Source organism: Borostomias antarcticus (genome assembly GCF_949987555.1).
Source record: "Borostomias antarcticus genome assembly, chromosome: 19".
Taxonomy (NCBI): domain Eukaryota; kingdom Metazoa; phylum Chordata; class Actinopteri; order Stomiiformes; family Stomiidae; genus Borostomias; species Borostomias antarcticus.
In genome coordinates, this window is record NC_140252.1 from 4,207,112 (window position 1) to 4,230,895 (window position 23,784).

At 51.0% G+C, this 23,784-nt stretch overlaps 4 protein-coding genes across 4 annotated transcripts in view; all 4 read left to right on the forward strand.

Annotated features, from left to right (window-relative positions):
• The window catches only part of LOC311321810 (histone H1-like), a gene marked incomplete at both ends in the record, with an annotated part of 149,988 nt that overhangs the window by 25,302 nt on the left and 100,902 nt on the right, over positions 1–23,784 (forward strand). The gene's annotated exons all lie outside the window — the stretch shown is intronic.
• LOC311321794 (histone H1-like) lies at positions 7,508–8,137 on the forward strand (the record flags this gene model as incomplete). Its single annotated transcript, XM_084453810.1, has 1 exon — positions 7,508–8,137. One exon carries the CDS (start codon positions 7,508–7,510, stop codon positions 8,135–8,137), a length of 630 nt encoding a protein of 209 aa, XP_084309936.1.
• LOC311321853 (histone H2A-like) lies at positions 10,789–11,175 on the forward strand (the record flags this gene model as incomplete). Its single annotated transcript, XM_084453868.1, has 1 exon — positions 10,789–11,175. The coding sequence occupies one exon, from the start codon at positions 10,789–10,791 to the stop codon at positions 11,173–11,175; it is 387 nt and encodes a 128-aa protein (XP_084309994.1).
• On the forward strand, positions 12,040–12,450 carry LOC311321816 (histone H3.2; the record flags this gene model as incomplete). Its single annotated transcript, XM_084453831.1, has 1 exon — positions 12,040–12,450. The coding sequence occupies one exon, from the start codon at positions 12,040–12,042 to the stop codon at positions 12,448–12,450; it is 411 nt and encodes a 136-aa protein (XP_084309957.1).

The following is a 23,784-nucleotide window of genomic DNA, read 5'->3' on the forward strand; positions in this document are numbered from 1 at the left end:
CTTACCACGCTTGCATTGGGTGGTGGAAGGATTGTTGCAACAAAAAGCAGTTTGGATAAAACAAAAGTCTTTATTACACCTATCCGTGCACTATAACTAATTTCCCTGACCCCCCATTTATCTGTTACATCCAATATCTCTTTTTCCTTTCTGTCCCAATTTCGTTGGGCGCAGTCCTTATTACTGAAATATATGCCTAAGATTTTAACCTCCTCCTTCACCTCTAGGTCTATGTGCGGCCTCGCACTATCATCTCCTATCCAGGTACACTCAGTTTTTGTGTGGTTTAATTGTGCGCCAGCAGCTTTTTCATAGAGGTAGAAGTGCTCTCTTATTATGTCCAACTCTCTCAGATTTTTTACAAAAACAGTCACATCATCTGCGTAGGCAGTTACTTTGACCTTTGTGCCATTCATGTTTACTCCTTCAATTCTATTATCATTTCTTATTCGCTGTATAAGAGGACTGATTGCAATGACATAAAGAGCTGCGCTTAGCGGACAACCTTGCTTCACTCCCTTCTGGATGTTGATGTACTCGGTCACACTTCCATTCACTTTAACAGCCACCTGAGACCTGGCATATAACATCTTAACCATGTTTATAAAATCATGGGGAAAGCCATATTTTAATAAAACCTTCCACATGTAATCTCTGTTTATAAAATCAAATGCCTTCTTCTGGTCGAAGCCTATTATGAAAAAGCCAGGTTCGTCAGGCTTCGATATCATTTCCCTGATCATGTTTAAGTTATCCCACATAACTCGGCCTTTAATAGCACATGTTTGTTCTTTTTCAATTATGTGGTCTAGTATTTTACTTAATCTTGTCATTATAATTTTTGCCAAGATCTTATAATCGATGTTAGTAAGTGTGATCTGTCTCCAGTTACTTATATCCTTTTCATCTCCTTTTTTGTAGATCATGGATACTATACCCTGATAAAAGCTGTCATGCATTCCTGTCGGACTATTCAAACCCTCATTAAAGGCGGAGGACAACAGATCAGCAATATCCTTGCTAAAAAAATGATAGAACTCAGTGGGGAGTCCGTCTGGGCCGGGTGACTTCCCTCGATTTAATAGGGAGATGGCCAGCTTGACTTCCTCTGGTGTGATGACCCTTATTAGTGAGGCACCATCGACAACCTGCGTCAGCTGTAATTCCGAGAGGAAAACCTCCGTACCTTCCACCCCACTAGACTTATCAGCTCCATACATTTTGCTAAAACTATCTACTATAACTTTCTTTATATCATGATCCGTATCAACAATTTTACCTTCACTATTTCTTAACGAATCTATGCATTTGTAGTCGCTCCTTTCCTTGTACATCTTGATTACTTTGTGTATATTTGCGGGTTCATCAAAAGCAATACCTGCATGCATTTTAATAGTATTTGAATATTCATTATTAAAATTCATTAACTTTTCCTTAATCTCCTCAAAATCTTTTTCTTCTTGCTCTGTCAATGGAACGCTCTTAGGTCTACATTTAATGTCAATAAAGTGTTTCATTAATTCCTTATATTCTTCATTTCGTTGTTTATTTAAGAATTTACATTTATAAATCAGGTGTCTCTTAAGACTGTTCTTCAACTCCTCCCATAACTCAACGCTTGTTTTTGTAAATATTCGTAAGTCTTTGACTCTTTCGATTTCCCTTCTGACACTCTTTAATATAACAGGGTCTTTTAGACAATTCACGTTCAGCTTCCAGCTATTTTGTCTTGGGCTGGGGACACTATCAAAGCTAACTGATGTTCTTACAGCTAAGTGGTCCGAGTTTACCCACACCTCTGTCCTATATGACTGTACCTTAATCTTATCAGAGACATAGATCCTATCTATGCGTGTCTTGATTCTTTGATCAAAACGTGAGAAGCCCGCCTCATCTGGATACATCTCCCTGAAAGCATCTTTCATTTTGAACATCTCGCATGTCTCTTTCAGAATCTTGCTTGTACGTGGTAGATTAAAAGGGGTTGTTGGTATGCGATCTTTAGCGTCTGTAACTGTATTAAAATCCCCCGCTAATACTATATTGTATCCACCACATAAGACCTCTTTTAGTTTGTGAAAAAGTCTGATCTTATCACTGCGGCTCTGGGATGTGTACACATTAATTAGGCACAGTTTCTGCTTTCGTACAACACAATCCAATATTAACAGACGACCTGGTATTAATTCACGTTTTCGTAGTATTGCTATATTCTTAGTATTGAAAAATATACCGACTCCATCAGCTTTGTCACTCCCAATAGACATTTCTACACAGCCATGAGTCCATAAGTCTTTGACTTTTTGAATATCTTCCACAGAATTCGAATGTAGTTCTTGAGTGAAAATAATTTCAGCACTACTGTTCTTTAAAACAATCAGCTTTGCCTCTCTATTCTTAACGGAATTTATTCCTCTTACATTTAATGTTGCTATATTAATAGCCATCATTAAGAAGAGAGGGCCTGTGACTTGCCACGAGTTCATGATAAATGAAATGGCTTCTTCCTGGGATCTCTATTCTTTCTGGGCTTTTTACCCTTCGTTTTGGTCCCTGGAGACGTTCTCTCCCTCTTACCCAATACTGGGAAATTATCTGACGTCACATTCAGGAAAGGTGTGGACTCACCCCCCTCTCTTTCACTGCTGCTGTTCACTCCACAGGAATCATCGAGGCTGTTGTCATCGGGGTTCACTTGATAGCTAGGAAGGCTGCCTTGTGTAGCTCCTTCCTTACTACATAGCCCACCGGCTTCCTCTGCTGGGCCGCACAGTTGAGCCACGGCGTCATCCAACTCGGCGCGTAGGCTGGCTGTGTCAGACACCGTGCATGGCACCGGGTGGCTGGGAAAGCTGTCCTGGATGGTTCTCTGTACTGGTTGGCTGGTTTCCTGTGATAGCCACATCACGTCGTCGCTGTTGACCACTATGAAATCGGGGTCAGACTCTGCTGCTGATGGCGTCGCTGATGAGGATGGTGTCATTGCGTCTGCTCCTTCTGCCGCCGCTGTCTCCGCCGCCGCCTCTGCTGGATCTGCCGTCGCCGCTGTCGTCGGCACCGCCGCCGCTGTCGTCGCCGCTGCCGCATCTGGATCAGATGCCGCCGTGGCCTCCGCCGCCTCTGGAGCCGCTGCCATCTCCGCCGCTGTCTCCACCGCCTCTGGAACCGCTATCGTCGCCGCTGATGTTCCTGGATCCGTCGCCTCTGGAACCGCTGTCGCCGCCGCCACTGATGTTCCTGGATCCGTCGCCTCCGCTGGTGCTGCTGTTGTCTCCGCTGGGGGCTGGTGGTTCTTCTGCGGTGTTGTGGCTGGGCCCTTCTCCGCTGCCGCCCTCGCCGCACGCTGATGGCTCGGTATGCGCTTGCGGGATCCTGGTTCTGCCGTCGTGCTCTCTGTGCGTTGTCTGCCCTCAGGTGTTGGTGAAAACGCCGGGGCCGACTGTCGCCCTCTCTCTGCTGCTGCTGCTGCTGCTGCTGCTGCTGTTCGCTGCTGGTTCTCTGCTGCTGCGGCGCCTCCTGCTGCTCTCGCCCGATTACTATATGAAGACGGGCAGGTGAAGTAGCTATGGCCTTCGCCTTGACACAGGGTGCAGGTCTCGGTGTTGGTGCACTGCTTCCCTTTGTGTCCGACTATTCCACAGCGCCAACACCTGACCAAAACGCAGTCCTTTACTTGGTGGGAATTAGATTGGCATATGTAACACCGCTGAATCTGTCCCGGGTAGGTAATCTTGCCGTTATATGGGCCGAGGGAAATGGAATTTGGCAGGGACGCGAGCCGCCCCTCGCCGTCACGGTTAAGTTTGACTCGGTATCGCCGCACACCAAACCACAGCCCAAGGTTGTCCAAAAGTTTCTCCACCGGCCGCAGGATGGTACAGTACCGGCGGAGGTAGTGCTCCACGTCATGGTCAGCGACCCTCGCGGTCCAGAACTTGACAATAATGGATAATATGTCAGCTGGGACGGAGGAGTGCGACTCAAAATCCTTCCATTCGCCGTCTGCTCTATCTGCGAATAGGCCGAGGAATTTCCGCAAAGAGCGGTCAGTGTGGAAGCTGAGCTGAAAGTCTCTCCTGGAGGGTAGCTCTATGAAGGAATAAACTTCGCTCACCTCGATCCAGGTAGTACTAAATAGACGTTGGCCAACAGTGTCTCGGGTGGGAGGCTCTCCATTCCCGGTATAGCGTAACCTGACCCAGTGCCGTCCGGCTTGGTCGGGCAACATTTTTTTTTTTTTTTTTTTTAAACAAAACACCGTCTTTATTTTGGCGTTTCTCTAAACGTGAGAAATGGGGGGGGGGACCGCAGACACCGCAAGGTGCTGCGGTCAATCTTATTTTTCGTTCCTGAAGCTCAAATAAATAAAGTTATTATGACTTGGCAGCCGGTTCGGGCATTTTTCTAAGTGTCGTTTCTTCTCAAGAACAAATGTAAAGCGGCGGGTAGTCACCCGGTATATGTAGGGGGAGTATGCAAATGTTTAAGCAAGGCTCCCGTCATTTTCTCCGTTGACGTCCTCGTTTCCCCAACGAACCAAATTGACCGCGCATGCTCAGGAGATCCCTAACCCCCAGCCCACTTTCCCTGCTGTGGGGCGTGTGGTCTGACGTCAATTTATTGGATGTAGCAGTGCCGCCATTGTGGAGTGTAGTCCAAAATCCCTATGGGGAAAATTAATTATTTGAGACACATATGGACATTTTCTCCATGGTCATCCATTGTTGAAGCATTTTGTTTACACCTCCCACCCACATTTGTTTGCACCTCCCACCCATTGGCATATAATGGGCGAGTGGTGCGTGAAGTCTTTGTAAACAAAATGATGGCATTTGCAGAAAATAAAGTCAATGATTAATAATGACTCCGTTGAATTTAAAATACATTGTTGAGTTGAAATACATCATTGGAGATGAGTTTTGTGAATTTTGAAGCCCTTAGCCTAGTTGATTCTCAGGTCAGTGTTGAACCTAGCATGACACATCACAGGACAGCTTTCTCAAAATCTGGCAAACGAAAAACCCTGATATGTCCACAAGGACACCAAAGCAGGTTGCTAGGTAGCCTAGAAATGGTCACACTAACAAAAGGACACGGTCTGCAGTTGGATTGTTATTCCTTACTCAACTTACTTTTAATCCTCTTGGTTGGTTGAGGAACATAAGGCTGTGACTCTCTGCTTCCATCTGGCCCTGTCCTGTGCAGCATGTTGTGCCTTGTCCCAAGTTAGGTAGCCATTTTTAGTTCCGAGCTCACAGTTCTTCGCCAGGTTGTTTTTTGCCTCCCTTGTTTCCTCTTAAATTCCACCCCACTAAAAGTCCTGTCAGCATTGAGCCCAGGGCACCATGTTGGCATTGGGCATTTTGGGGTATTTCCATAAGAGCTCCACTGCACACTGTCGCTCTCACCGCTATCACTCCTCACTGATATCAGCAGCCAGTTGTTCTGACAGGCGTGTTCCCCATATTCTTTTAATGACTTGTTCACAGTCATAAATCTAAAAATTGGCTGCATAGCCTAGAAAATAAAACTATTCCACAGTAGACATCATTCACTATTGCATCGTAGATAGCTGTATCTGCTTGACTGAGTGTAGCGATTTATTTGCAGCTGCCTATAGGCTACAGTGGTGAATTTAGAAGGTTTAAGTAGTCTTCACATGCCTTAGAAATAAACTATATGTACTCTGTGTATCTCAATGATGGATGATTCAACTCTGGCAGAGTAGGCTCTGTGTGTGCAAATCAGAAGCTGGGCCTTGGCTGTCACAGAGTAGCGGCAGGGCAGACTAAGGTCACCAGACTAGGGTGCTAAGGTAGCCTAGTGCGTAAGGACTAGGAATTGAGGGACCATATGACAGGCATATACATTAGGACTTGAACAAAGGATATTAAAACTAAAGTTTGTAATGAACAGTCTTTGAAGAGTGGACAGGGAGGGATGACCGTGGCCCACAGAAAGTGGCCCCAATAAGGTGTAAATCGGCACCAGACAGCTGAATCAACAGTATTGGACAGAAGGCACTGCCCTAACTTATAATAAGATGAACCATCAATCTGAAAAGCCACCTGTGACAACTGATAGAAGCAGCCTGTGACAACTGATAGAAACAGATATATTACAACTGTTAGGCCTATGTGCGAAGGGCATCTCTCCTGCAGGACACTCACTGAGACTGTATTCTCTGTATGAGACTGTATGCTCTTGTTGAAGTAAACACCTTCTGTTGATCGCCTCTGGATTCTCGAGTTTCTACTCATGTTGTTAGCAATAGTCTAACATGGTAGGCTATAGGAGATTGATTCTTAGCAGTTCCCGCTCAGTCACTTATCTTGTTATTCCCTGTAGGCGTAAATACTGTGCTCAAGAACACAATCTTGCTTGAGATAAACATTTTTAGAAATTAAGCCACATTTATTTCATTCTGCCTCGACCACGCCTATTCACATCAGGTAGACTCGTTCAGAATCCCAAATCACACAGCCCAGAAAGAGCTAATTGCTCATATCACTCAACAATAAGCGCCTACATGTCCTTCCATGTAGGCTATAGGCCTATCTTCACTACATGGGCTGCGATAGGATCGGCTAGGCGACTGGGCTCCTGCGTTCTCTATAATTCTCATGGCACAATAGCCTAGCCACTCAAGATGCGATTCAGACATTTTTATAGCAAGGTCATCAAATTCAGTAAAAAGAAAACGACGCGTGTGTGTTGTAATGGTTGCTTGTCACTTTTTGCAATCCTATGTAACGCAGCCGGTGCGCCTCAGGTCACTTCACTGCATAGGCTACCAACCAAACGAGGACATTGCCCCAGACGAGGGGTGTAATAGGCGACAGACAGTCCAAAAAGACCAGGCGAAGTCATTCTGCAGGGAATCCAAATGTGAATCACCCAGGGAGGGCGAAAGGTAGCCTACACACACGGGCAGACACCAGCTTGATAGGGACCAGGTGTCAGCCCCAGTTTCAACGCTGTGCTTTACGCACCCCAAAAAGAGACCCCGTTTAAAAACATAGGCACCGCTTCTGTGTACCCTAAATCATTTTAGCCCCTTGCCAGACAACTTGTCTCACTGGGCAACGATTTCTGTCCATAATCGCATGCACTTTTAGACATTTTAGGAGTCAAATGCCACTGGAAAGCTAGTGCGCACGGCTCCATCCGAGAGATGAACGGCGGTGTTTTTACCCGGTAGCGAATAAACAGACGAGGCCGCCGCTACCCAAACAACTTTATTTCGAACGACAAATAGGCTGCTCGCTGTCACATTCGCTTTCGGACTTGTGCTCCACTCCAACTTTGATTTTTAGCCCTTTATACACCAGGAGAAAACACAAGAGGAACATCATTTTGGTAACCGAGAGCTCCTCGGTGGTGGAGCTGAGTCCACACGGTTCTCATGGCGCGTTTAAGGCCAACCCCTCGCAGCGTCGAGGACTCACAGTCAGCAGGACCGACATACAGTACGTGTGTGATACCGCAGAGCAAACTCAAGATAGACATGGCAGAAGTCGCCCCAGCTCCCGCAGCCGCCGCTCCGGCCAAGGCACCCAAGAAGAAGGCAGCAGCCAAGCCCAAGAAAGTGGGACCCAGCGTCGCCGAGCTTATCGTCACGGCTGTTTCCGCCTCCAAGGAGAGGAGCGGTATCTCCCTGGCAGCGGTCAAGAAGGCACTGGCTGCCGGCGGCTACGACGTGGAGAAGAACAACTCCCGCGTCAAGATCGCCGTCAAGAGCCTCGTCACCAAGGGCACTTTGGTACAGACCAAAGGAACTGGCGCCTCCGGTTCTTTCAAGATCAACAAAGCAGCCGAGGCGAAGGTAAAGAAGCCAGCTAAGAAGCCCGCCGCCCCGAAGGTCAAGAAGGTAGCAGCCAAGAAGCCCGCTGCAGCCAAGAAGCCCCAAAAGGTCGTGGCTAAGAAGCCTGCAGCTGCCAAGAAGTCTCCCAAGAAAGCCAAGAAGCCCGCCGCTAAGAAGGTGGCAAAGAGCCCCAAAAAGGCCAAGAAGCCCGCGACACCCAAAAAAGCCCCAGCAAAGAGCCCCAAGAAGGCCGTCAAGCCCAAGGCCGTCAAGCCCAAAGCTGCCAAGCCCAAGGCTGCCAAGGCGAAGAAGGCAGCCCCCAAGAAGAAGTAAACGTCTTTTTTCTGTCCTCTTTACCGTTAAAAAGGCTCTTTTAAGAGCCACCCACCCATCCATAAAAGCGCATCTCCATGTATGGCCACCGGATTCACGCGGGCGCACATCCAACAGTAATAATTCCGATATAAAGCACTTAATCTAATGGTACTGAAAACGTGCTGTACACGCTGGTGTTTTATTATAATACACTTCCACAGCACTGGTAATGGGAGGCTATGAATTTAAACTGTAGGGTAAAACTCATTATCTGATGCATGTTCATGGTCAACTGGCGTGCACGGGGATCAGATCGACGCGTAGTTTATTCAACATTGTCTTTTTGGCGCCTGAAATGAGAGGAGTAGTGAGAGAGCGGCGGACCAGCGCAGGCCGTGGGCGCGTTCGTAAGGATCAGGACTGCGCAGTCGATGATCAGAGCTGATCGCCGCCATGCTGTGACCCTTTGCATTGTGGCTAAATTCCGTCCCGACTCGCTCCAACATGATACGTACTTTGTTGGGTTATACATTATTGAAATTACAAATTCAAATAATTAGAAAAACGGTATTTTGAGAAACGCCCATAGACATGCATGCATTCTCTAAGTCTAAAGCGACGTACAATGTTTTGAGTTGGGGTTAAGTGGCACAGCGTCAGCCATTTCTGCTTGTCATGAGGGTTTCGCCAAGACTACAGTTTTCACGCATCCCTTGGTGAGTCGTTTTTTGTTGGGCGCCAGGAGGCTTAGGCCTACGGTCAGAGCCACGCCGCCGCAGTGGGACCTGTCCTTGGTGCTGAATGCGCTCTGTGAGACCGCCATTCGAGCCTTTGGAACAGGTGTCACACAAGTGGCTGTCGGTGAAAACGGCGCTACTCCTCGCTTTGGTCTCGGGTAAGCGTGTCAGTGATCTGTGTGCTCTGTCGACGCAGTCAGGCTGTCTCACCATCACCGGTGATTTCAGCAAGGCAGTGTTACATCCTAACCCATCCTTTTTGCCGAAGGTGGTTAAGAGCTCTTACAGATCACAGGCTTTGGAGTTACGGGCGTTTTATCCTCCACCGCATGAGGACGGGGAGGATGCTCGCCTACACCGTCTGTGCCCCGTCCGTGCGTTGGCGCGGTATGTCGAGGCCACAGCGGCGGTGAGGTCCACGCCTCAGTTGCTGGTTTGCTACGGCGCTGGCAAGGTGGGGTCGCCTCTATCCAAGCAGCGCCTGTCCCGCTGGCTGTGTGAGGGCATCACCACAGCCTATAAGGCAGCGGGCTGCCCTCTGCCTGGGAGGGTCACTACAGGAGTGGCTACGTCGGTGGCCCTTTTCAGTGGGGTTAGTGTGGAGGATATATGTGCGGCGGCATCTTGGTCGACGCCGTCGCCTTTTATCCGCTACGATCTTTTGGATGTCCCGTCTGACTCGCTGGCAACATCTGTGCTGAGCACAGCTGTCAGGGGTGCGCGGCGGGACATGCAGTGATGGACTGATTGGGTGCTACTGGCCTCAGTGTTCAGTTCCATCAGGTAACCTGCCCTCAGGTTTTTCCTAGCAGGTGGATACGGCTGTTATCTCCACATCCCCTTTGGGTTATATGTGAGATTGTTGTGGTCGTAATTGACTTGTGTGAAGGACATAGTAGGCTAGAGTTACCATGCGTAACTGCCGCCCTACCTAGTCTCCTTCTCAGCGCATCTCTTACCCCGCCCTTCAGTGCACTGATAGTGGCGGGTGGGTCGGGGCCTGTGTATCATGGCATTGTAAGGTTATAATGCTTGTGTTACTGTGGCGCCTTGGCCTCAGCCATGCCGGGTTTGATGTCCCGTCGGGATGTCAGGCTCAGCAGGGGTACATAGGGCATCGCTCGCTCCGCCTAAACCACAAGGAGCGAAACCTCCCTATGGGGCGAAGCTCCGTGAAATAGAACGATAGTTACCTATTGTAACTCCAGTTCTATGAGTGGAGCGTAGCCCCATAGGGCTTCGGGCCCTGCTGACCCTCATTCTAGCTCGCTGAAATATTTATATTTTGGGAGCAGTTTGATGGGTTTAGCTCTCTTTTATACAGTTTAGAGAGTAAGGCACCTGTACCTGATTGGCTGTCAGATGCGTTAAATTTTAATATTCATATTCAGTCTGCGTTGCCTTGGCAACGGGGTAAACAGCTAGGAGCGAAGCCCCCCTATGGGGCTACGCTCCCCTCATAGAACTGGAGTTACAATAGGTAACTATCGTTCTTTTGTACTGACACCCACTAAAAGTCAGGCTGAAATCGACTGCAGGGGATGAGGTCATTGTATAGGTCATTGTATAATTATGCCATTTCTGACTGACTTCTGAGCTGAACCAACTAGTAGGCTACCTGACTGCCTTTTATTATTATCATCAATAATAATCTATTTTTACAGATTAGCCTTTTTTTCTTGTCTTTTTTACTGCTGCCATCTGCGCATTTTTTCTTGCGTGGATTGTTGTGCACATGCTACAACACAGGAATTTCAAGCCTCGGCGGAACTCCACGACATAGAGCAGGGGGTGGGGGTGCCGCTCCGATTGGATAAGACGACAACGGCCCTGTGGCCAATGGGCGCCCGTTTCTGCAAGGTATAAAAAAACGGTGTTCCGATTAGCGTAGTATCATACTGTCGTAAACCGTGAATTACTGACGTAATCAATATGAGTGGAAGAGGCAAAACAGGAGGAAAAGCTAGGGCAAAGGCGAAGACCCGATCATCCCGCGCCGGTCTTCAGTTTCCCGTGGGCCGTGTTCACAGACTTCTGCGTAAGGGCAACTATGCCCAGCGTGTGGGAGCTGGCGCACCGGTCTACCTGGCCGCTGTGCTCGAGTACTTGACTGCTGAAATCCTGGAGTTGGCCGGCAACGCTGCCCGCGACAATAAGAAGACTCGTATCATTCCCCGTCACCTTCAGCTGGCTGTCCGCAACGACGAGGAGCTCAACAAGCTACTCGGAGGCGTGACGATTGCCCAGGGCGGCGTGCTGCCCAACATCCAGGCAGTGCTTCTCCCCAAGAAGACCGAGAAGGCTGTCAAAGCCAAGTAAAGTCGTTACTGTTAAGTCTCCCGAAAACCCCAAAGGCTCTTTTAAGAGCCACCCACTTGAATCTTTTAAAAAGCGCAATGTGTACTTCTACGATCCTCTAACAATGAACTTTAGCTACCGTTTCACTTCACCTGTGTGCAGCATGCCTTCCAAGTTAATGGGGTCATTCTTCACCCAGCAGTTCTTTTTATATTAAGTCATTTTACACACCGTTGTTTACTGTGATGTAGGCTATAGGCTACAGTATTTGGGGGGGGGGGGGGATTCTAGTGTTTCCCACTCACCATATTGGTGTTCAATTGGTTCTCAGAAATATCTTATGAACACAAAATACAATTTTGAGAAGACATTTGCCTTGTTTGGATGGCAGTTTCATCTTGCAGATTTGAGGGATTTTACATTTCGTGTTAATTTATTGATTATTATTTGTGTTCAGAATTTAGTGAAAATAAGGGATGCTTTCAGAAAACGTGTGTAAACAAGAGAAACTTGGTGGTGGCGGGTCACGGGTTAAATTGACATAAATTTGCCTCTAAAGCCAGGGCTCCACTGCAACGTTGTCCTTCAAATTACTTTGAAAATGATTCGTAGAAATCCCCCAAAATAATTTGACTAGAGTAGATTGAAGATAAAGGGAGCAAATACGCCCGTTGGAAGTGGAGCGAGGGAGGTGGATCATTTGAATTTTAGGCGCGCTTGACACCAGGCTCCGTGTCCAATGGCCACCGGAGAAGGAGGCGACAGCCAATAAAGCCGCACGGAGAGGCCGTCCAATCAGCGCATGGCTGCGGGCGGCGATATAAACTTGTACATAGCCGTTTCTCGAGATAGAACTCCCAACTCGCAGAGAAAGAAAGAAGCGTCATGGCCCGAACCAAGCAAACCGCCCGTAAATCCACCGGTGGCAAAGCTCCGAGGAAGCAGCTCGCCACCAAGGCAGCTCGTAAGAGCGCACCAGCCACCGGTGGTGTGAAGAAGCCCCATCGTTACAGGCCGGGCACAGTAGCCCTGAGAGAGATCCGTCGTTACCAGAAGTCAACCGAGCTGTTGATCCGTAAATTGCCTTTCCAGCGCCTGGTGAGGGAAATCGCTCAGGACTTCAAGACCGACTTGCGCTTCCAGAGCTCTGCTGTGATGGCCCTGCAGGAGGCCAGCGAGGCATACCTGGTCGGCCTCTTCGAGGACACCAACCTGTGCGCCATCCACGCCAAGAGAGTGACCATCATGCCTAAGGACATCCAGCTGGCCCGCCGAATTCGCGGAGAGCGCGCCTAAATTGGTCTGAGTTGCTTTATCATTTCAATACCCACAAAGGCTCTTTTAAGAGCCACCTCATTGTCTCTAATAATGAAGCCAATGTTTTACCATTCTACATGAGACGAAGCAATTTGCCTACCTCTATTGGCTGCAGTTGTGAATCACATTTTGGTATTTCAATGTCCAAAAACTAGGGCTGTGTCCGAAAGTCAACACTACATACAATGTAATATATACTGCGACTCATACTATTTAGTAGGCTACGTACTACACTAAAACACATATGATGGATAATTGTAGTATACTACTTGACGCCATCCAGTGGTGTCTGGCTCGCATACAACGGGTAGTTCCGACCTCGCAATCTGATTGCGAGCCGTTGTATATTCACTATATACTACCGTTCTATATGTACCGGATAATCAACGTTGGTCATCAACGACTATGTGTGCGTTAATTAAACCACTCGAGGCCGTGTGTTAGTGATTTTATAACAGCTATGGGGCGTTGTTAGGCAATCACTATAACACACGCCTCGAGTGGTTTGTTGCTTTTATACAACGGTTGTTACAGCTATTAGTGTAAAATAAACACAGCAATGTAAAATATTAACCTTTATTCAAAACGAAGCATCATTACCTCAATTCCGCCAAGCAAAATAATTCCCCTAACAAAAGGGTTGCCAAGCAACAACAATAACTACAATGCATTGGATCAAATGGGAGGCGCATTAATATATCAGTGACCGCCAGGCCATCCCCATGCACCCCTAAGTGAAGAGCGCGTGTCTCTAGCCCCGCCGGGGTTGAGCAGTAGCTATGGAGGTATTGGTATGGAAGTTGAGGTGAGAAGCACTAGCTGTGGAGGTGTTTGTAGGGACACAAGGGCACATGCTCAAGTTACTACTGCTAGTACTATACTAATAGATTAGACACTCATTATAACTCATACGGTTTTAATGAATTAAATAGCTGAAAAAGAACAAAAGGTATTAATATGAGTTTACAGCCTGAATAAGACTGTCATACTGAATATTCTTTGAATATAAGGAAGGTAGGAAGGAAGGAATGTAGGAAGGGATATAAATGCTACCACAGTAGTCATAAATGGGTGCCTGTATCTTTAAGAGAGCCTGCTTGTGTCCCCAAATTCAAATCCCAACTGACACTGAGCATCCCTTCATTCCCTTCAGTGTAAAGGCGTGCCGGCTTCAGACAGCTCTCTCTGGAAAAAGTATAAATGCTGCAGCTTAGATATTGACACCGTAGGAATCCTGGGAACTTGCTGAACATTTTTATGTATTACATGTCTGTGTAGCTTAAAAACTGTAGGCATGGCGACAAGTTAGAAAAGGGGTATGAATTAAAAATTAGCAGCTCGAAAGTTACAGTGGAGCGCCATTCGTTTGAATGGGGAGCATGGTTGTCGAACAAATCGTCATACCTCGAAAAAAGTCACACAGCTTAGATACTTCCATTGTACGAATCAGCACAGTTTTGTATAGTGTATGAGCTCTTAAAACTGTAGGAGTGACAGCAGTTTACTAAACTTGCTATGACAGTGGCGTTCCCCTTCAAAGAGGATTTCAATTTCCGCCCATTGTCCATTGTATTGTTTGTTGTTGAAAAAAGCTGAATATTTTGAAAAGTATGAAAAATATTAAAAATGTACCCCATAATGACCTTAAAGAGCTAAATATTTAGATACTTTAATGGTTTCTGTAGCTCAAAGTATGAAGGAGTTGAAGGCTGAAGAAGGTTTCAAAATTCCCCCATTGATTTCCATTCCCCAAATTTTTTGAAAAAGCAGAATATTTTAAAAAGTATAAAAGGTATTAAAAATCTGAAATAAGTCTCGGAATGTCCTTAAAGAGCTGAACATTTTGATACTTGAGTGGTTTAAGTGGTATCTTTTTCATGGGAGATAGTGGTGAAATAATTTTGAGCACTTCACTAGAGAGTGCAGCTGACTAGAGCGCTATGTTGGTGTGCTTCGTAAACATTTTCGGGCATGAAGGGAATGAATATCTCAAAATGCTCACGGAATATCACCGAGCACCCTCTTGTATTTTGAAGAGGTACCCCCAAGCTACAAGAAACAGCAAAGAAAAAAATTGCACCTGACAAAACAAGGTTCAACCCCATGGCTCCCGGACTATTGCGGCGCTGACCAGAGAAACTCGTTGTCCTCGCGGTAATCCCCGCAGAGCCCCGCTCATGAGACACCGGCTCCGAATGGAGCAAGATCCCAGACGATGCTGCCGAAGCATCACTCTGATCTTTCATTACCGTACACCCCAAGCACTCAGGGCGAGACAGCACCGAACTGCTGGACCTCGCCCTGCTCATAGTACAACCTTTCTCTCCCTGCCCATCAAAGTACGCTAAAGCACTACTATGTAGGCTAGCTACACCCGAGGTTAGAGAGCGGTCAACCGCTGAGGTAACAACATGAGATGCAGACTGTTTATCATCAAACAAAGACTCATGACCACCGACGTAGTGCAAAAATAATCTTTATTTAACTCGTCCCTGCAGACGCTCTCGTCGTCCCTAACTGGGATGGAGGGGACAGAGGGAGAACAGTCCATCTCCGTTAATTGTCATTGCGTGCGCCGCTTCTTGTGCCATGGAGCGGCGCCAGATGGGCCAGCACGGCGAACAGCGCCGGACTGGGCGCCGTTCTGAGTGCGCTGAGCAGGGGGCTGTGGAGATGGGTGCGCCGGACGGGAGGTAGATGCTGCCTCCGCCCTGGCCGCTCTCGCTCTCTCCCTCCTGTCACAGCGATGAGACGCCGAATGCTGGTGCTGCCGCTGGGTGGGTGCGCGCGCCATCGCTGCCTTGGCGTGAGGAACAGTGAGGTGCTTGGAAAGCGGCTTCTGGTCGTCCTCCAGCTTCCCAAACCGCTCCAGTGCCAGGCCCACGGAGGACTCGAACAGTCCAGTGCGGCAGATCGGGGCATTGAGTAGCACCGGCTTATCCGCCTCCTTCATGCTGGTCAAGCCGAGCCACAGGTGCCACTGCTGCATGACGGAGTTACCCATGCCCCGTCCTGCGCAAGCTGCCGCCGTCTGACAGAGCTGGAGAGCCGCTCGCGTCAGATCGGCGGTCAGCGGACCATATACCTCCGTCATCTTGGCGATGGAGGTGCCCAGGATGGCGATGATGGAGATGGCTGCTGCAGACTGAGCGTTCAGCACATACATCTTCACTGCGAACGCCACAGTCGCCCTGTCCTTGGCCCCAGGTAGCTACGCCTTCCTGCTGGACGCCCATGAGACCGCCCCCGGGACCAGGTGGGACGCCAGCGAGTGCTCGAGGGACGGGGTTCCCTGAGAAATATCCCTCTCCAGCCCGACCACTTGGGTGGCGTGGAGAAAGGACTTCACAGGTGCCTTCGCTGTGACAGGCTGTTCCCACGATCCCTCGATGAAGGACTCCATGCGTGGCATCGCGGGGAGCAGCCTCTTCCCCTTCTTCGCCTGCCGGTCACCGAAGTAGGAGTGGCTCCATCCAGGCAGCTCCTCCTCGACCGGCTCCGGTGGTAGGGGGATGCTGACATAAGCCGCCGCCCTCTCCAGGATACCGGGAAACTCCCGGCGGAAGGACGGCATAAAGCTTCCGGTCACAGAGACCCTGTGCCCTCCCCCGGGACTCTCAGAGCGGTCCAACGAACCGTCAGAGTCCTCGGGTTCAGACACCTGGGAGGGGGCTGGACGACCGAACCGATCGCCGACAGCGCCTCTCCCCTCCTCCTCCTCCTCCTCCTCGTCCTCTCCCTCAGAACCGGACTCCGAACCGGAGGCGGCCATAGAGAGTGAGTCCACGGGGGTCAGAGGAACTTCCTCAGCAAGAAACGCAGCACGATACTGCCTATCTACCAACGGCAGGAGGTAGCACGGCGCGCACGGGGGAGGCACAAGCAGACCATCCCTCGCATGCTGGGCCCCGAGGCAGACAAAGCACAAATCGTGCCGGTCCGTCTTCGGGTTGAGCTTCCGGCAGCAACACTGAGCCCTTAGAAGGGCTTTTGGTGGGGCTGGAATGTCTCCCAGTCCCACCGCTTCCAGGTTGCTGACCGCTTTGTTCATACTTGAGGTAAATCTTCACACTCAGTCAATATTTCAGCTCGCTGAAATATTTTGGGAGCAGTTTGATGGGTTTAGCTCTCTTTTATACAGTTTAGAGAGTAAGGCACCTGTACCTGATTGGCTGTCAGATGCGTTCAATTTTTAATATTCATATTCAGTCTGCGTTGCCTTGGCAACGGGGTAAACCACTAGGAGCGAAGCCCCCCTATGGGGCGTAGCTCCGCGAAATAGAACTACCGGACGATACGTCAAGTGTCGACGTCACCGAGCAGTCAGTGATCTGTCAACAGTCATGGCGGACATCGAAGCGGTATAAATTTGCCAAACTATATTAAAAGGTTACAGACTTTGTAGCAAAATGTGTCTGTGGGAAAAAAATATTTTATTACCCAGCTATCTTAGTTACACCAATATTGAACTATTTTGACAGCTTTGGGTGGTGTGTGTGTCGTATTTATTAAGTTTGACAAATCTACGAAGCTTATAGCTAACTAGCCATAGCCGAAGCCGGCTCTATGCTGGTTAGATTGTCTGGTTATATTCGTTATATTTGTTATGTTGACAACGTGCTCCACTAGATCACATGGGCTTGTTAATTCTGTTTTTGATATAGTTTATAACATTAAATTATTCAAGTAAAGTGACAAGAAAGCGATCTATCATTGTTTACACACACCATTATTTACCAAAACCATAGCAACGCTATTTCCCGGTCGTACTGCTGGACTGGGATTTGCCGGATGAGTTCAATTTTTTGAACGCATACGGACGTCCACTGGAGCGGAATTTTGTCCGCACCGCATCCCTCGGAGTCCTGTCGCATGCGGTCTGCGGACTCTCATAGGAAACGAATGACTTCCGGTCTTTTCAGAACCGTACTGCGGTAATTTTTCCGTAATAGTGTGAAGGCGGCTTTAGATTTGCCAACTCGAACGATGGTTTCGTATTGTAACCCTAGTTCTATGAGTGGAGCGGAGCCCCACAGGGCTAGCTCCTATTGGCTAGCGAAATCCAGCTAGCTACATTGACTGAAGAAAAAAAAAAAACATACACGCACCTGTGTCCAACCAAGTCCGGTGCACCACTGTATAAGCGGGCTACGCCCGCACATCTGCTCCTAACCGAAATTTTCAGCGAGCAGACTGCGGGGTCAGCAAGTCTGTTCCCTGTGGGGCTCCGCTCCACTCATAGAACTAGGGTTACAATACGAAACCATCGTTCTATTTCATGGAGCTCCGCCCCACAGGGCTAGCTCCTATTGGCATAAGCGGAGCTACACGACCGCACCATACACTCTTGCTGGCCCCAGTAAGGGAAAAACCAGTCAGGACACAAGCCAGGGCTCCAAGGCGAGACCATACTAACAGTTGATCCGACCCAAGCACTGGCCCCACCCCGCCACACTCAGTCTATCACAGCCGAGGGCAAGGAGAGGTACGTGGGGCGAGAGATGGACCAAAGCGGTTACTCCGTAACAAGCCCGTCCCAGCTTCACTCATAAACAGGAGCGGAACGTCACTAGACGGGCCTGCTCCTACCTTAGCTGAACCGGTGAGACCCGCGTGAGTCATGTCTGCTTTCCTAGCAGGAAAAGACCCCGCGGCTCAAACCGGTTCTCCAGTAGCGGCGAGACCTGCCGTGGTCCATTCTGACTCTTTCACAGAAGACCCGGCGACTCGAGCCGAACACCTACATGAAACATCCTGTCTAACGCTGGCTCGCACCGGCGGCTGTGTTTAGCACAGATGACGCCACAGAGACAGAGGACATGGATAAAAGGTAATAACGGACAAAAGGAGACGGGGACGACCAAGTCGCCGCCGCACAGATGTCCTCCACTGACACACCATTGAACAGGGCAACTGACGTGGCCACACCCCTTGTGGAGTGTGCCCGAACAGTACCAGGCAGAGGACGACCCGCAGTCACGTAAGACTGGGCGATGCCCTCACAGATCCAATGGGAGAGACGCTGTTTCGACAACGGAGAACCCACCTTCCCTGGGCCGTGGCAAACCAACAACTGGGGGGTGGTGCGGACCGCAGCCGTGCGCTGGACGTAACACGTCAACGCACGCACAGGACACAACAAATGCAGGCGGGCCTCTTCCTCGTTCGCATGAGGTGGAGGATAGAAGGCTCCCAGCTCCAAATCCTGTGCTCTATAGGCGCCCCGGACCACCTTCGGAACGAAAGATGGATCCGTGCGCAACACAGCTTTGCTCCCATCACCCGTGATGAGAAAAACTGTCAACGCCCTCAGATCACTGACCCGCTTGCCCGACGTCAGAGCAAGGAGCAGCGCGGTCTTAATCGGTAGCCACTTGAGAGACATCCGCTCCATTGGTTCGAACGGCGCTTTACATAGCGCATCCAGAACCAAGAGCAAATCCCAAGGCGGCGCCGCAGCCTTACGCACAGCGCGAAGACGGCGCGTGCCGGCCAGGAAGCGTTTAACAAGGGGATGCCCGAAAACCGTAGTTTTGGCGAACCCCTCATGGCATGCGGAAATAGCACACGCATACACCTTGATAGTGGATGCTGCCAAACCGCCACCATGATCCATCAGGTGCTGAAGGAATTCCAAAATCGCCTCGACCGAGCATGACTCGGGAGCGAAGTCCCTTTCCTCACACCAACGCGCAAAAGCAGCCCATTTGCCAGAGTAAACCAAGGCAGTGGAAGCTGCGCGCGCGCTCTGAATTGTACAGATCACGGCCGGAGAGAGTCCCCTATCAGACAATCTCCGCCGTTCAAGAGCCAGGCCACCAGCGGCCGTCCCAAGACCGGAGGTGCGCAAATTGAGCCCTCCGCCTGGGACAGAGCGTTCGGCCAATGAGGGATGTGCCACGGTTCTACAGTAGTCATGGCCATCACTTCTGCATACCATCTCGCCCATTGGCGGTCCGGCGCTATCAGTATTACCGATGCACCCTCTGACCGCACCCTGGCCAACAATGGTAAAATCAGCCCCATCGGCGGGAAAGCATACAGCAGCGCCCCCGGCCAGGGGGCATGCGCGAACGCATCCACGCCCAGCGGAGGCTGGTCCTGCTGTTTCAGAGAGAACCAGAGGGGACACTTCGCGTTCTCTCTCGAAGCAAAGTGGTCTGGTTGTCTGACCGCACCAGCACATCGCGCCCCTGTACCAGGTGTACAAAGTGGCGCAATGCCAGTAGCACCGTCTCCAACTCCAGGAGGTTGATGTGGCGCCGTTCTCCGACGGCCCACAAACCACCTACGGCCTGGGACAGACATGTACCACCCCAGCCGCTTAGAGACGCGTCTGTGAAGACAGCGATGTGAGCCGACACCCTGCCTATTGGAACACCGTGCGCTATCACGCGCCGGTCCCTCCAATAGTCGAGGTCTGCTGACAACGACCCCGGCATCCGCACGAGGCGCCGTCTGTGCCTCACAGGGTCCAGACGAAGCCGCGCGAACCATCTCTGCACGCACCTCATGTGAAGTAGGCTCAGTGACACTACCACATGGGCGGCTGCCATGAGACCCAGAAGGCGCATGATCGACAGAACCGCGATCTTTCGAGAAGGACGGCAAACGCTGAGACTCTTCTCCAGTGTTTCCCTCCTTGAATCGGATAGCCGTGCTCTCATGGCGCTCGTGTCCAGATTGATACCTAGGTAAACAATCTGACGGGCCGGCCACAGAGCGCTCTTCTCCCAGTTGACTGCAAACCCCAGGTCGGTGAGATGCCTCACCACCGTGGCGGTATGCATCAGAGCCAACAAAGGCGACGGAGCCAGTACCAGCAGGTCGTCCAGGTACGCCAGGATCCTGATGCCCTGCCGGCGTAGTGGCCTCAACGCCGCCTCCACACAATTGGAGAAGGTTCTGGGGGCGAGCGCATATCCAAACGGGAGTCTGGTATATTCGTACGCCACACCCAGGTAGGCGAAACGCAAAAACTTCCGATGCCGATGAGCTATCGGTATGTGGAAGTAAGCGTCCTTGAGGTCTATGCTGGTGCAAAAATCGCCGGGAAGGAATGCCTCCAGCATTTGTCGCACCGTAAGCATATGGAACTTCAGATTCGCTACCGTTTTGTTGAAAAGGCGGAGGTCCAAAATTGGCCTCACGCCCCCCGTCTTCTTTGGCACGAGGAAGTAGCGGGAATAAAATCCCTCGTCCCTCTGGTCTGACGGGACCACAGTTACCGCTCCCTTCGCCATCAGTTCTGCAATCTCTGCTGACAGAGCGGCAGCCTGGGCGGGACGCGGTATCACTTTCTCCACTACGCCCGTGAAGGGCGGTGGTGGGCAACAAAACTGAATGAGATACCCTTCCCGTAGAACACGCTGCAACCAGCTGTCCAGGAGACATCTCTCCTGCCAGACTGTGAAGCGGTTGGAAAGAGGTCGTGCCGGAGATCGCGGGAACAGATCGAGGAACCTGCCCTATTTTTAATTTGGCCCTGACCGCCACCGGACAGCTGAGAAACTCTGCTGTCCTGGCCCAAGGCGGGCCACCCTCGAAAGGGAGATGAAAAATCCCCATTGGGAGTTCCATGTCCCTGAACAGCGCGAGGATGAATGGCATTCCTGTCAAGAAGCACTTCATTCACAAAAAGAGGAAGTTAGTCGACACCGTCCGCATTGCTAACAAGCCGCCGTTGCTCATCCCATTGAGAGAAAACGGCGGAGTGTTGCAATGCAGGAAGCCCCGCCTTCTCATTTGCATGATCTGTCAAGGTGCCGTCTTTCGCAGACCGACTAGACGGGACATGAGAGGCGGGCAGTGATTTCGCGCCAACATCACACAAAGCAGCGGCGACTGGTGCACGTTGTGAGATGAAGTGTGGATATCAGACACCATAGGCCTGCTCCTTTTAGCTAAAGGCCGAGCGTTGGTATCACACACACTGACGGAGCGACGCCTCGGCTGCTCATGAAAATAGCTAGCCGAGGCAGTAAACATGGAAGTATTCTCACTGACCGGTGAGCGTGAAAACTCTCTACCTGTCGAACACACAGGGAGAGGCTCGAACGCTCGGCCCGAATGAACGAACGCCGTCTGGGGGTCTAGCGCATCTTTTTCGCCGCTAAACCCCGCCAGCGGTCGGTCCCGAGAAAACTCCGAACAGGGCAGTACAGCCATAGCACTTGGCCTGGGCGCACACATCCCCTCTGTTAAAAACCCAAGGCGGAGCGGTGGGCGCGCTTGAAGACGTCGGTCCGGTCCCGGCACCGTGGGCGGGGTAGGCAGGGGGAGGTCGCGGGGGAGGAGCCGCGTGCGCAGTCCAGGAGCGAGTGAGACCGGGTGAGCCGGTCCATGGGCCGTAGCGGGGCGGGACCCCGTGGCAGGTTGTTTAGCCTTGTGTGTTCGCCGGCGCTTGCTCCCAGTCGCGGCAGCATCAGCCGGAGCACGCGGACGTGCCGGCACACTGCGCTCCCCCGGAGCAGCGAGGTGGCGAGCGAGGAGGAGCCGGTCCTGCTCCTGGCTGCGACACTGCTCCAGGATGTTAGACACAGCCGCCCCAAACAACCCCTCCCTACTGACCGGTGAGTTGAGGAGGACACCCTTGTTTTCCTCGCGCAGACGAGTCAGGGAGAGCCATAGGTGGCGCTGCTGCACCACCGACGTGGCCATCACTCCACCCAGACAGGAGGCGGAGATTCTCACAAGCTGAGCAACGGCTCCGGCGGCTTCGGCCATCTCCGCTCTCCTGTCTTCATCCATAGAGGGGGGGGTTTGCTCCGTAGCTAGCTGGCCGATGTAAATGGCCAGCATAGCAATGGAGGACGAGGCAGCCACGGCCTGCGCGGCCAGAGAAAAACTTTTGTCGGCCAAGGACAGGGTTGTCTTGTCCTTGACGTCCGGCATGAGAGGCTTCCTGGCCGAGCCCCAGGCGGAGGAACCAGGCACCAGGACCGCTTCAATGTCGGGTTCCAGAGGAGGAGAGCCGATAGCTGCTACGTCAGTCCAGCCGGTTACCCTCGTAGCTCTGCTGAACTGGCGAAGCGGACCTCTGATGGCCAACGGCCGCTCCCATTCAGCCTCGACGAACGCCTCCAGGTCAGGCATAGCCGGCAGGAGACGAGGAGCAGGCTGAGAGGGACGCCAGTAGCAGACAGAGCTCCACAGTGGGAGCCCCGTAGTCGCAGCAGCCTCCGGGACGGAGATACCGAGGTGATGCGCGGCTCTCTCCAGCAGCCGGGGCAGGTCGCGATCGAAGGAACCCTGCCCCGGGAAGGAGGCGCCACTAGCCGTAGTGGCTTCTGACGCAGATTGACCCTCGTCTGCCTCGGAGAGCTATTCCTCATCATCCGTAGGCGCGAGGGAGGTAATCGGGTCCGCCGGTTGTTGCGGGGGCGCGCCGATGTCCTCGCCGACCAGCTGGACCAGACCTTCAGTCTCCAGCGGCGGCGGAGCGAAGAATTGCGCCCGAAGCATCCTCTCCATGGGGTCCAGGAGGGCGCAGATCTCGCAGGCGGGGGACGGAGCCAGACCCGCTCTGGCGTGCTGCGGCCCCAGATAGCGGAAGCAGAGGTGGTGTCCCACGTCGCTGTAGCGGGAGCCGCAGACACAGAAACGATCCGGTGGATCAATCGGCGCCGGCAGGGGGTCATCTAGGGACGCCGCCAGCTCCGCTTGGGTCCGCTGAGTAGACATTCTTATCTTCTTTCAGTATCAATGCGAGCTGAAAAATTCGAAGGAGCAGATGTGCGGGCGTAGCCCGCTTATACAGTGGTGCACCGGACTTGGTTGGACACAGGTGCGTGTATGTTTTTTTTTTTTCTTCAGTCAATGTAGCTAGCTGGGTTTCGCTAGCCAATAGGAGCTAGCCCTGTGGGGCGGAGCTCCACTAAATAGAACATAGGTTCACACAAATGTTCACAGGGAAGAAACCGAAAATGACGTTTGGCGCTGTGACTCAGGTATATAACCTCGGAGGGTGGGGCCTCCTGTCATGCACTGCCAGTCTGACCTATTACGACAGACGCTGTATAAAAGCTTCCGTCGTAGGGTCGCGCATGCGCATTCCATAGGTGAAACATTGAAACTAATGTTAAAAAGAGAACCTGCTGGCTTGCATACTGTTCAAACTGAAGGAAAAGTTGGCGCTCTTAAAATGAGGCTGATTCAAATCTAAGTCAGGTGCGTGGGCCCAAATGCACTGATCAAGGAAAAATAGAAGAAAAAGCCCGCACACTGACAAAAAAGAGAGGAGGCACTCAGGATACAAATAAAAAGTGATTTAATGTGACAACACACAAAAAAAGGACCGCTTCGGTCGTATCA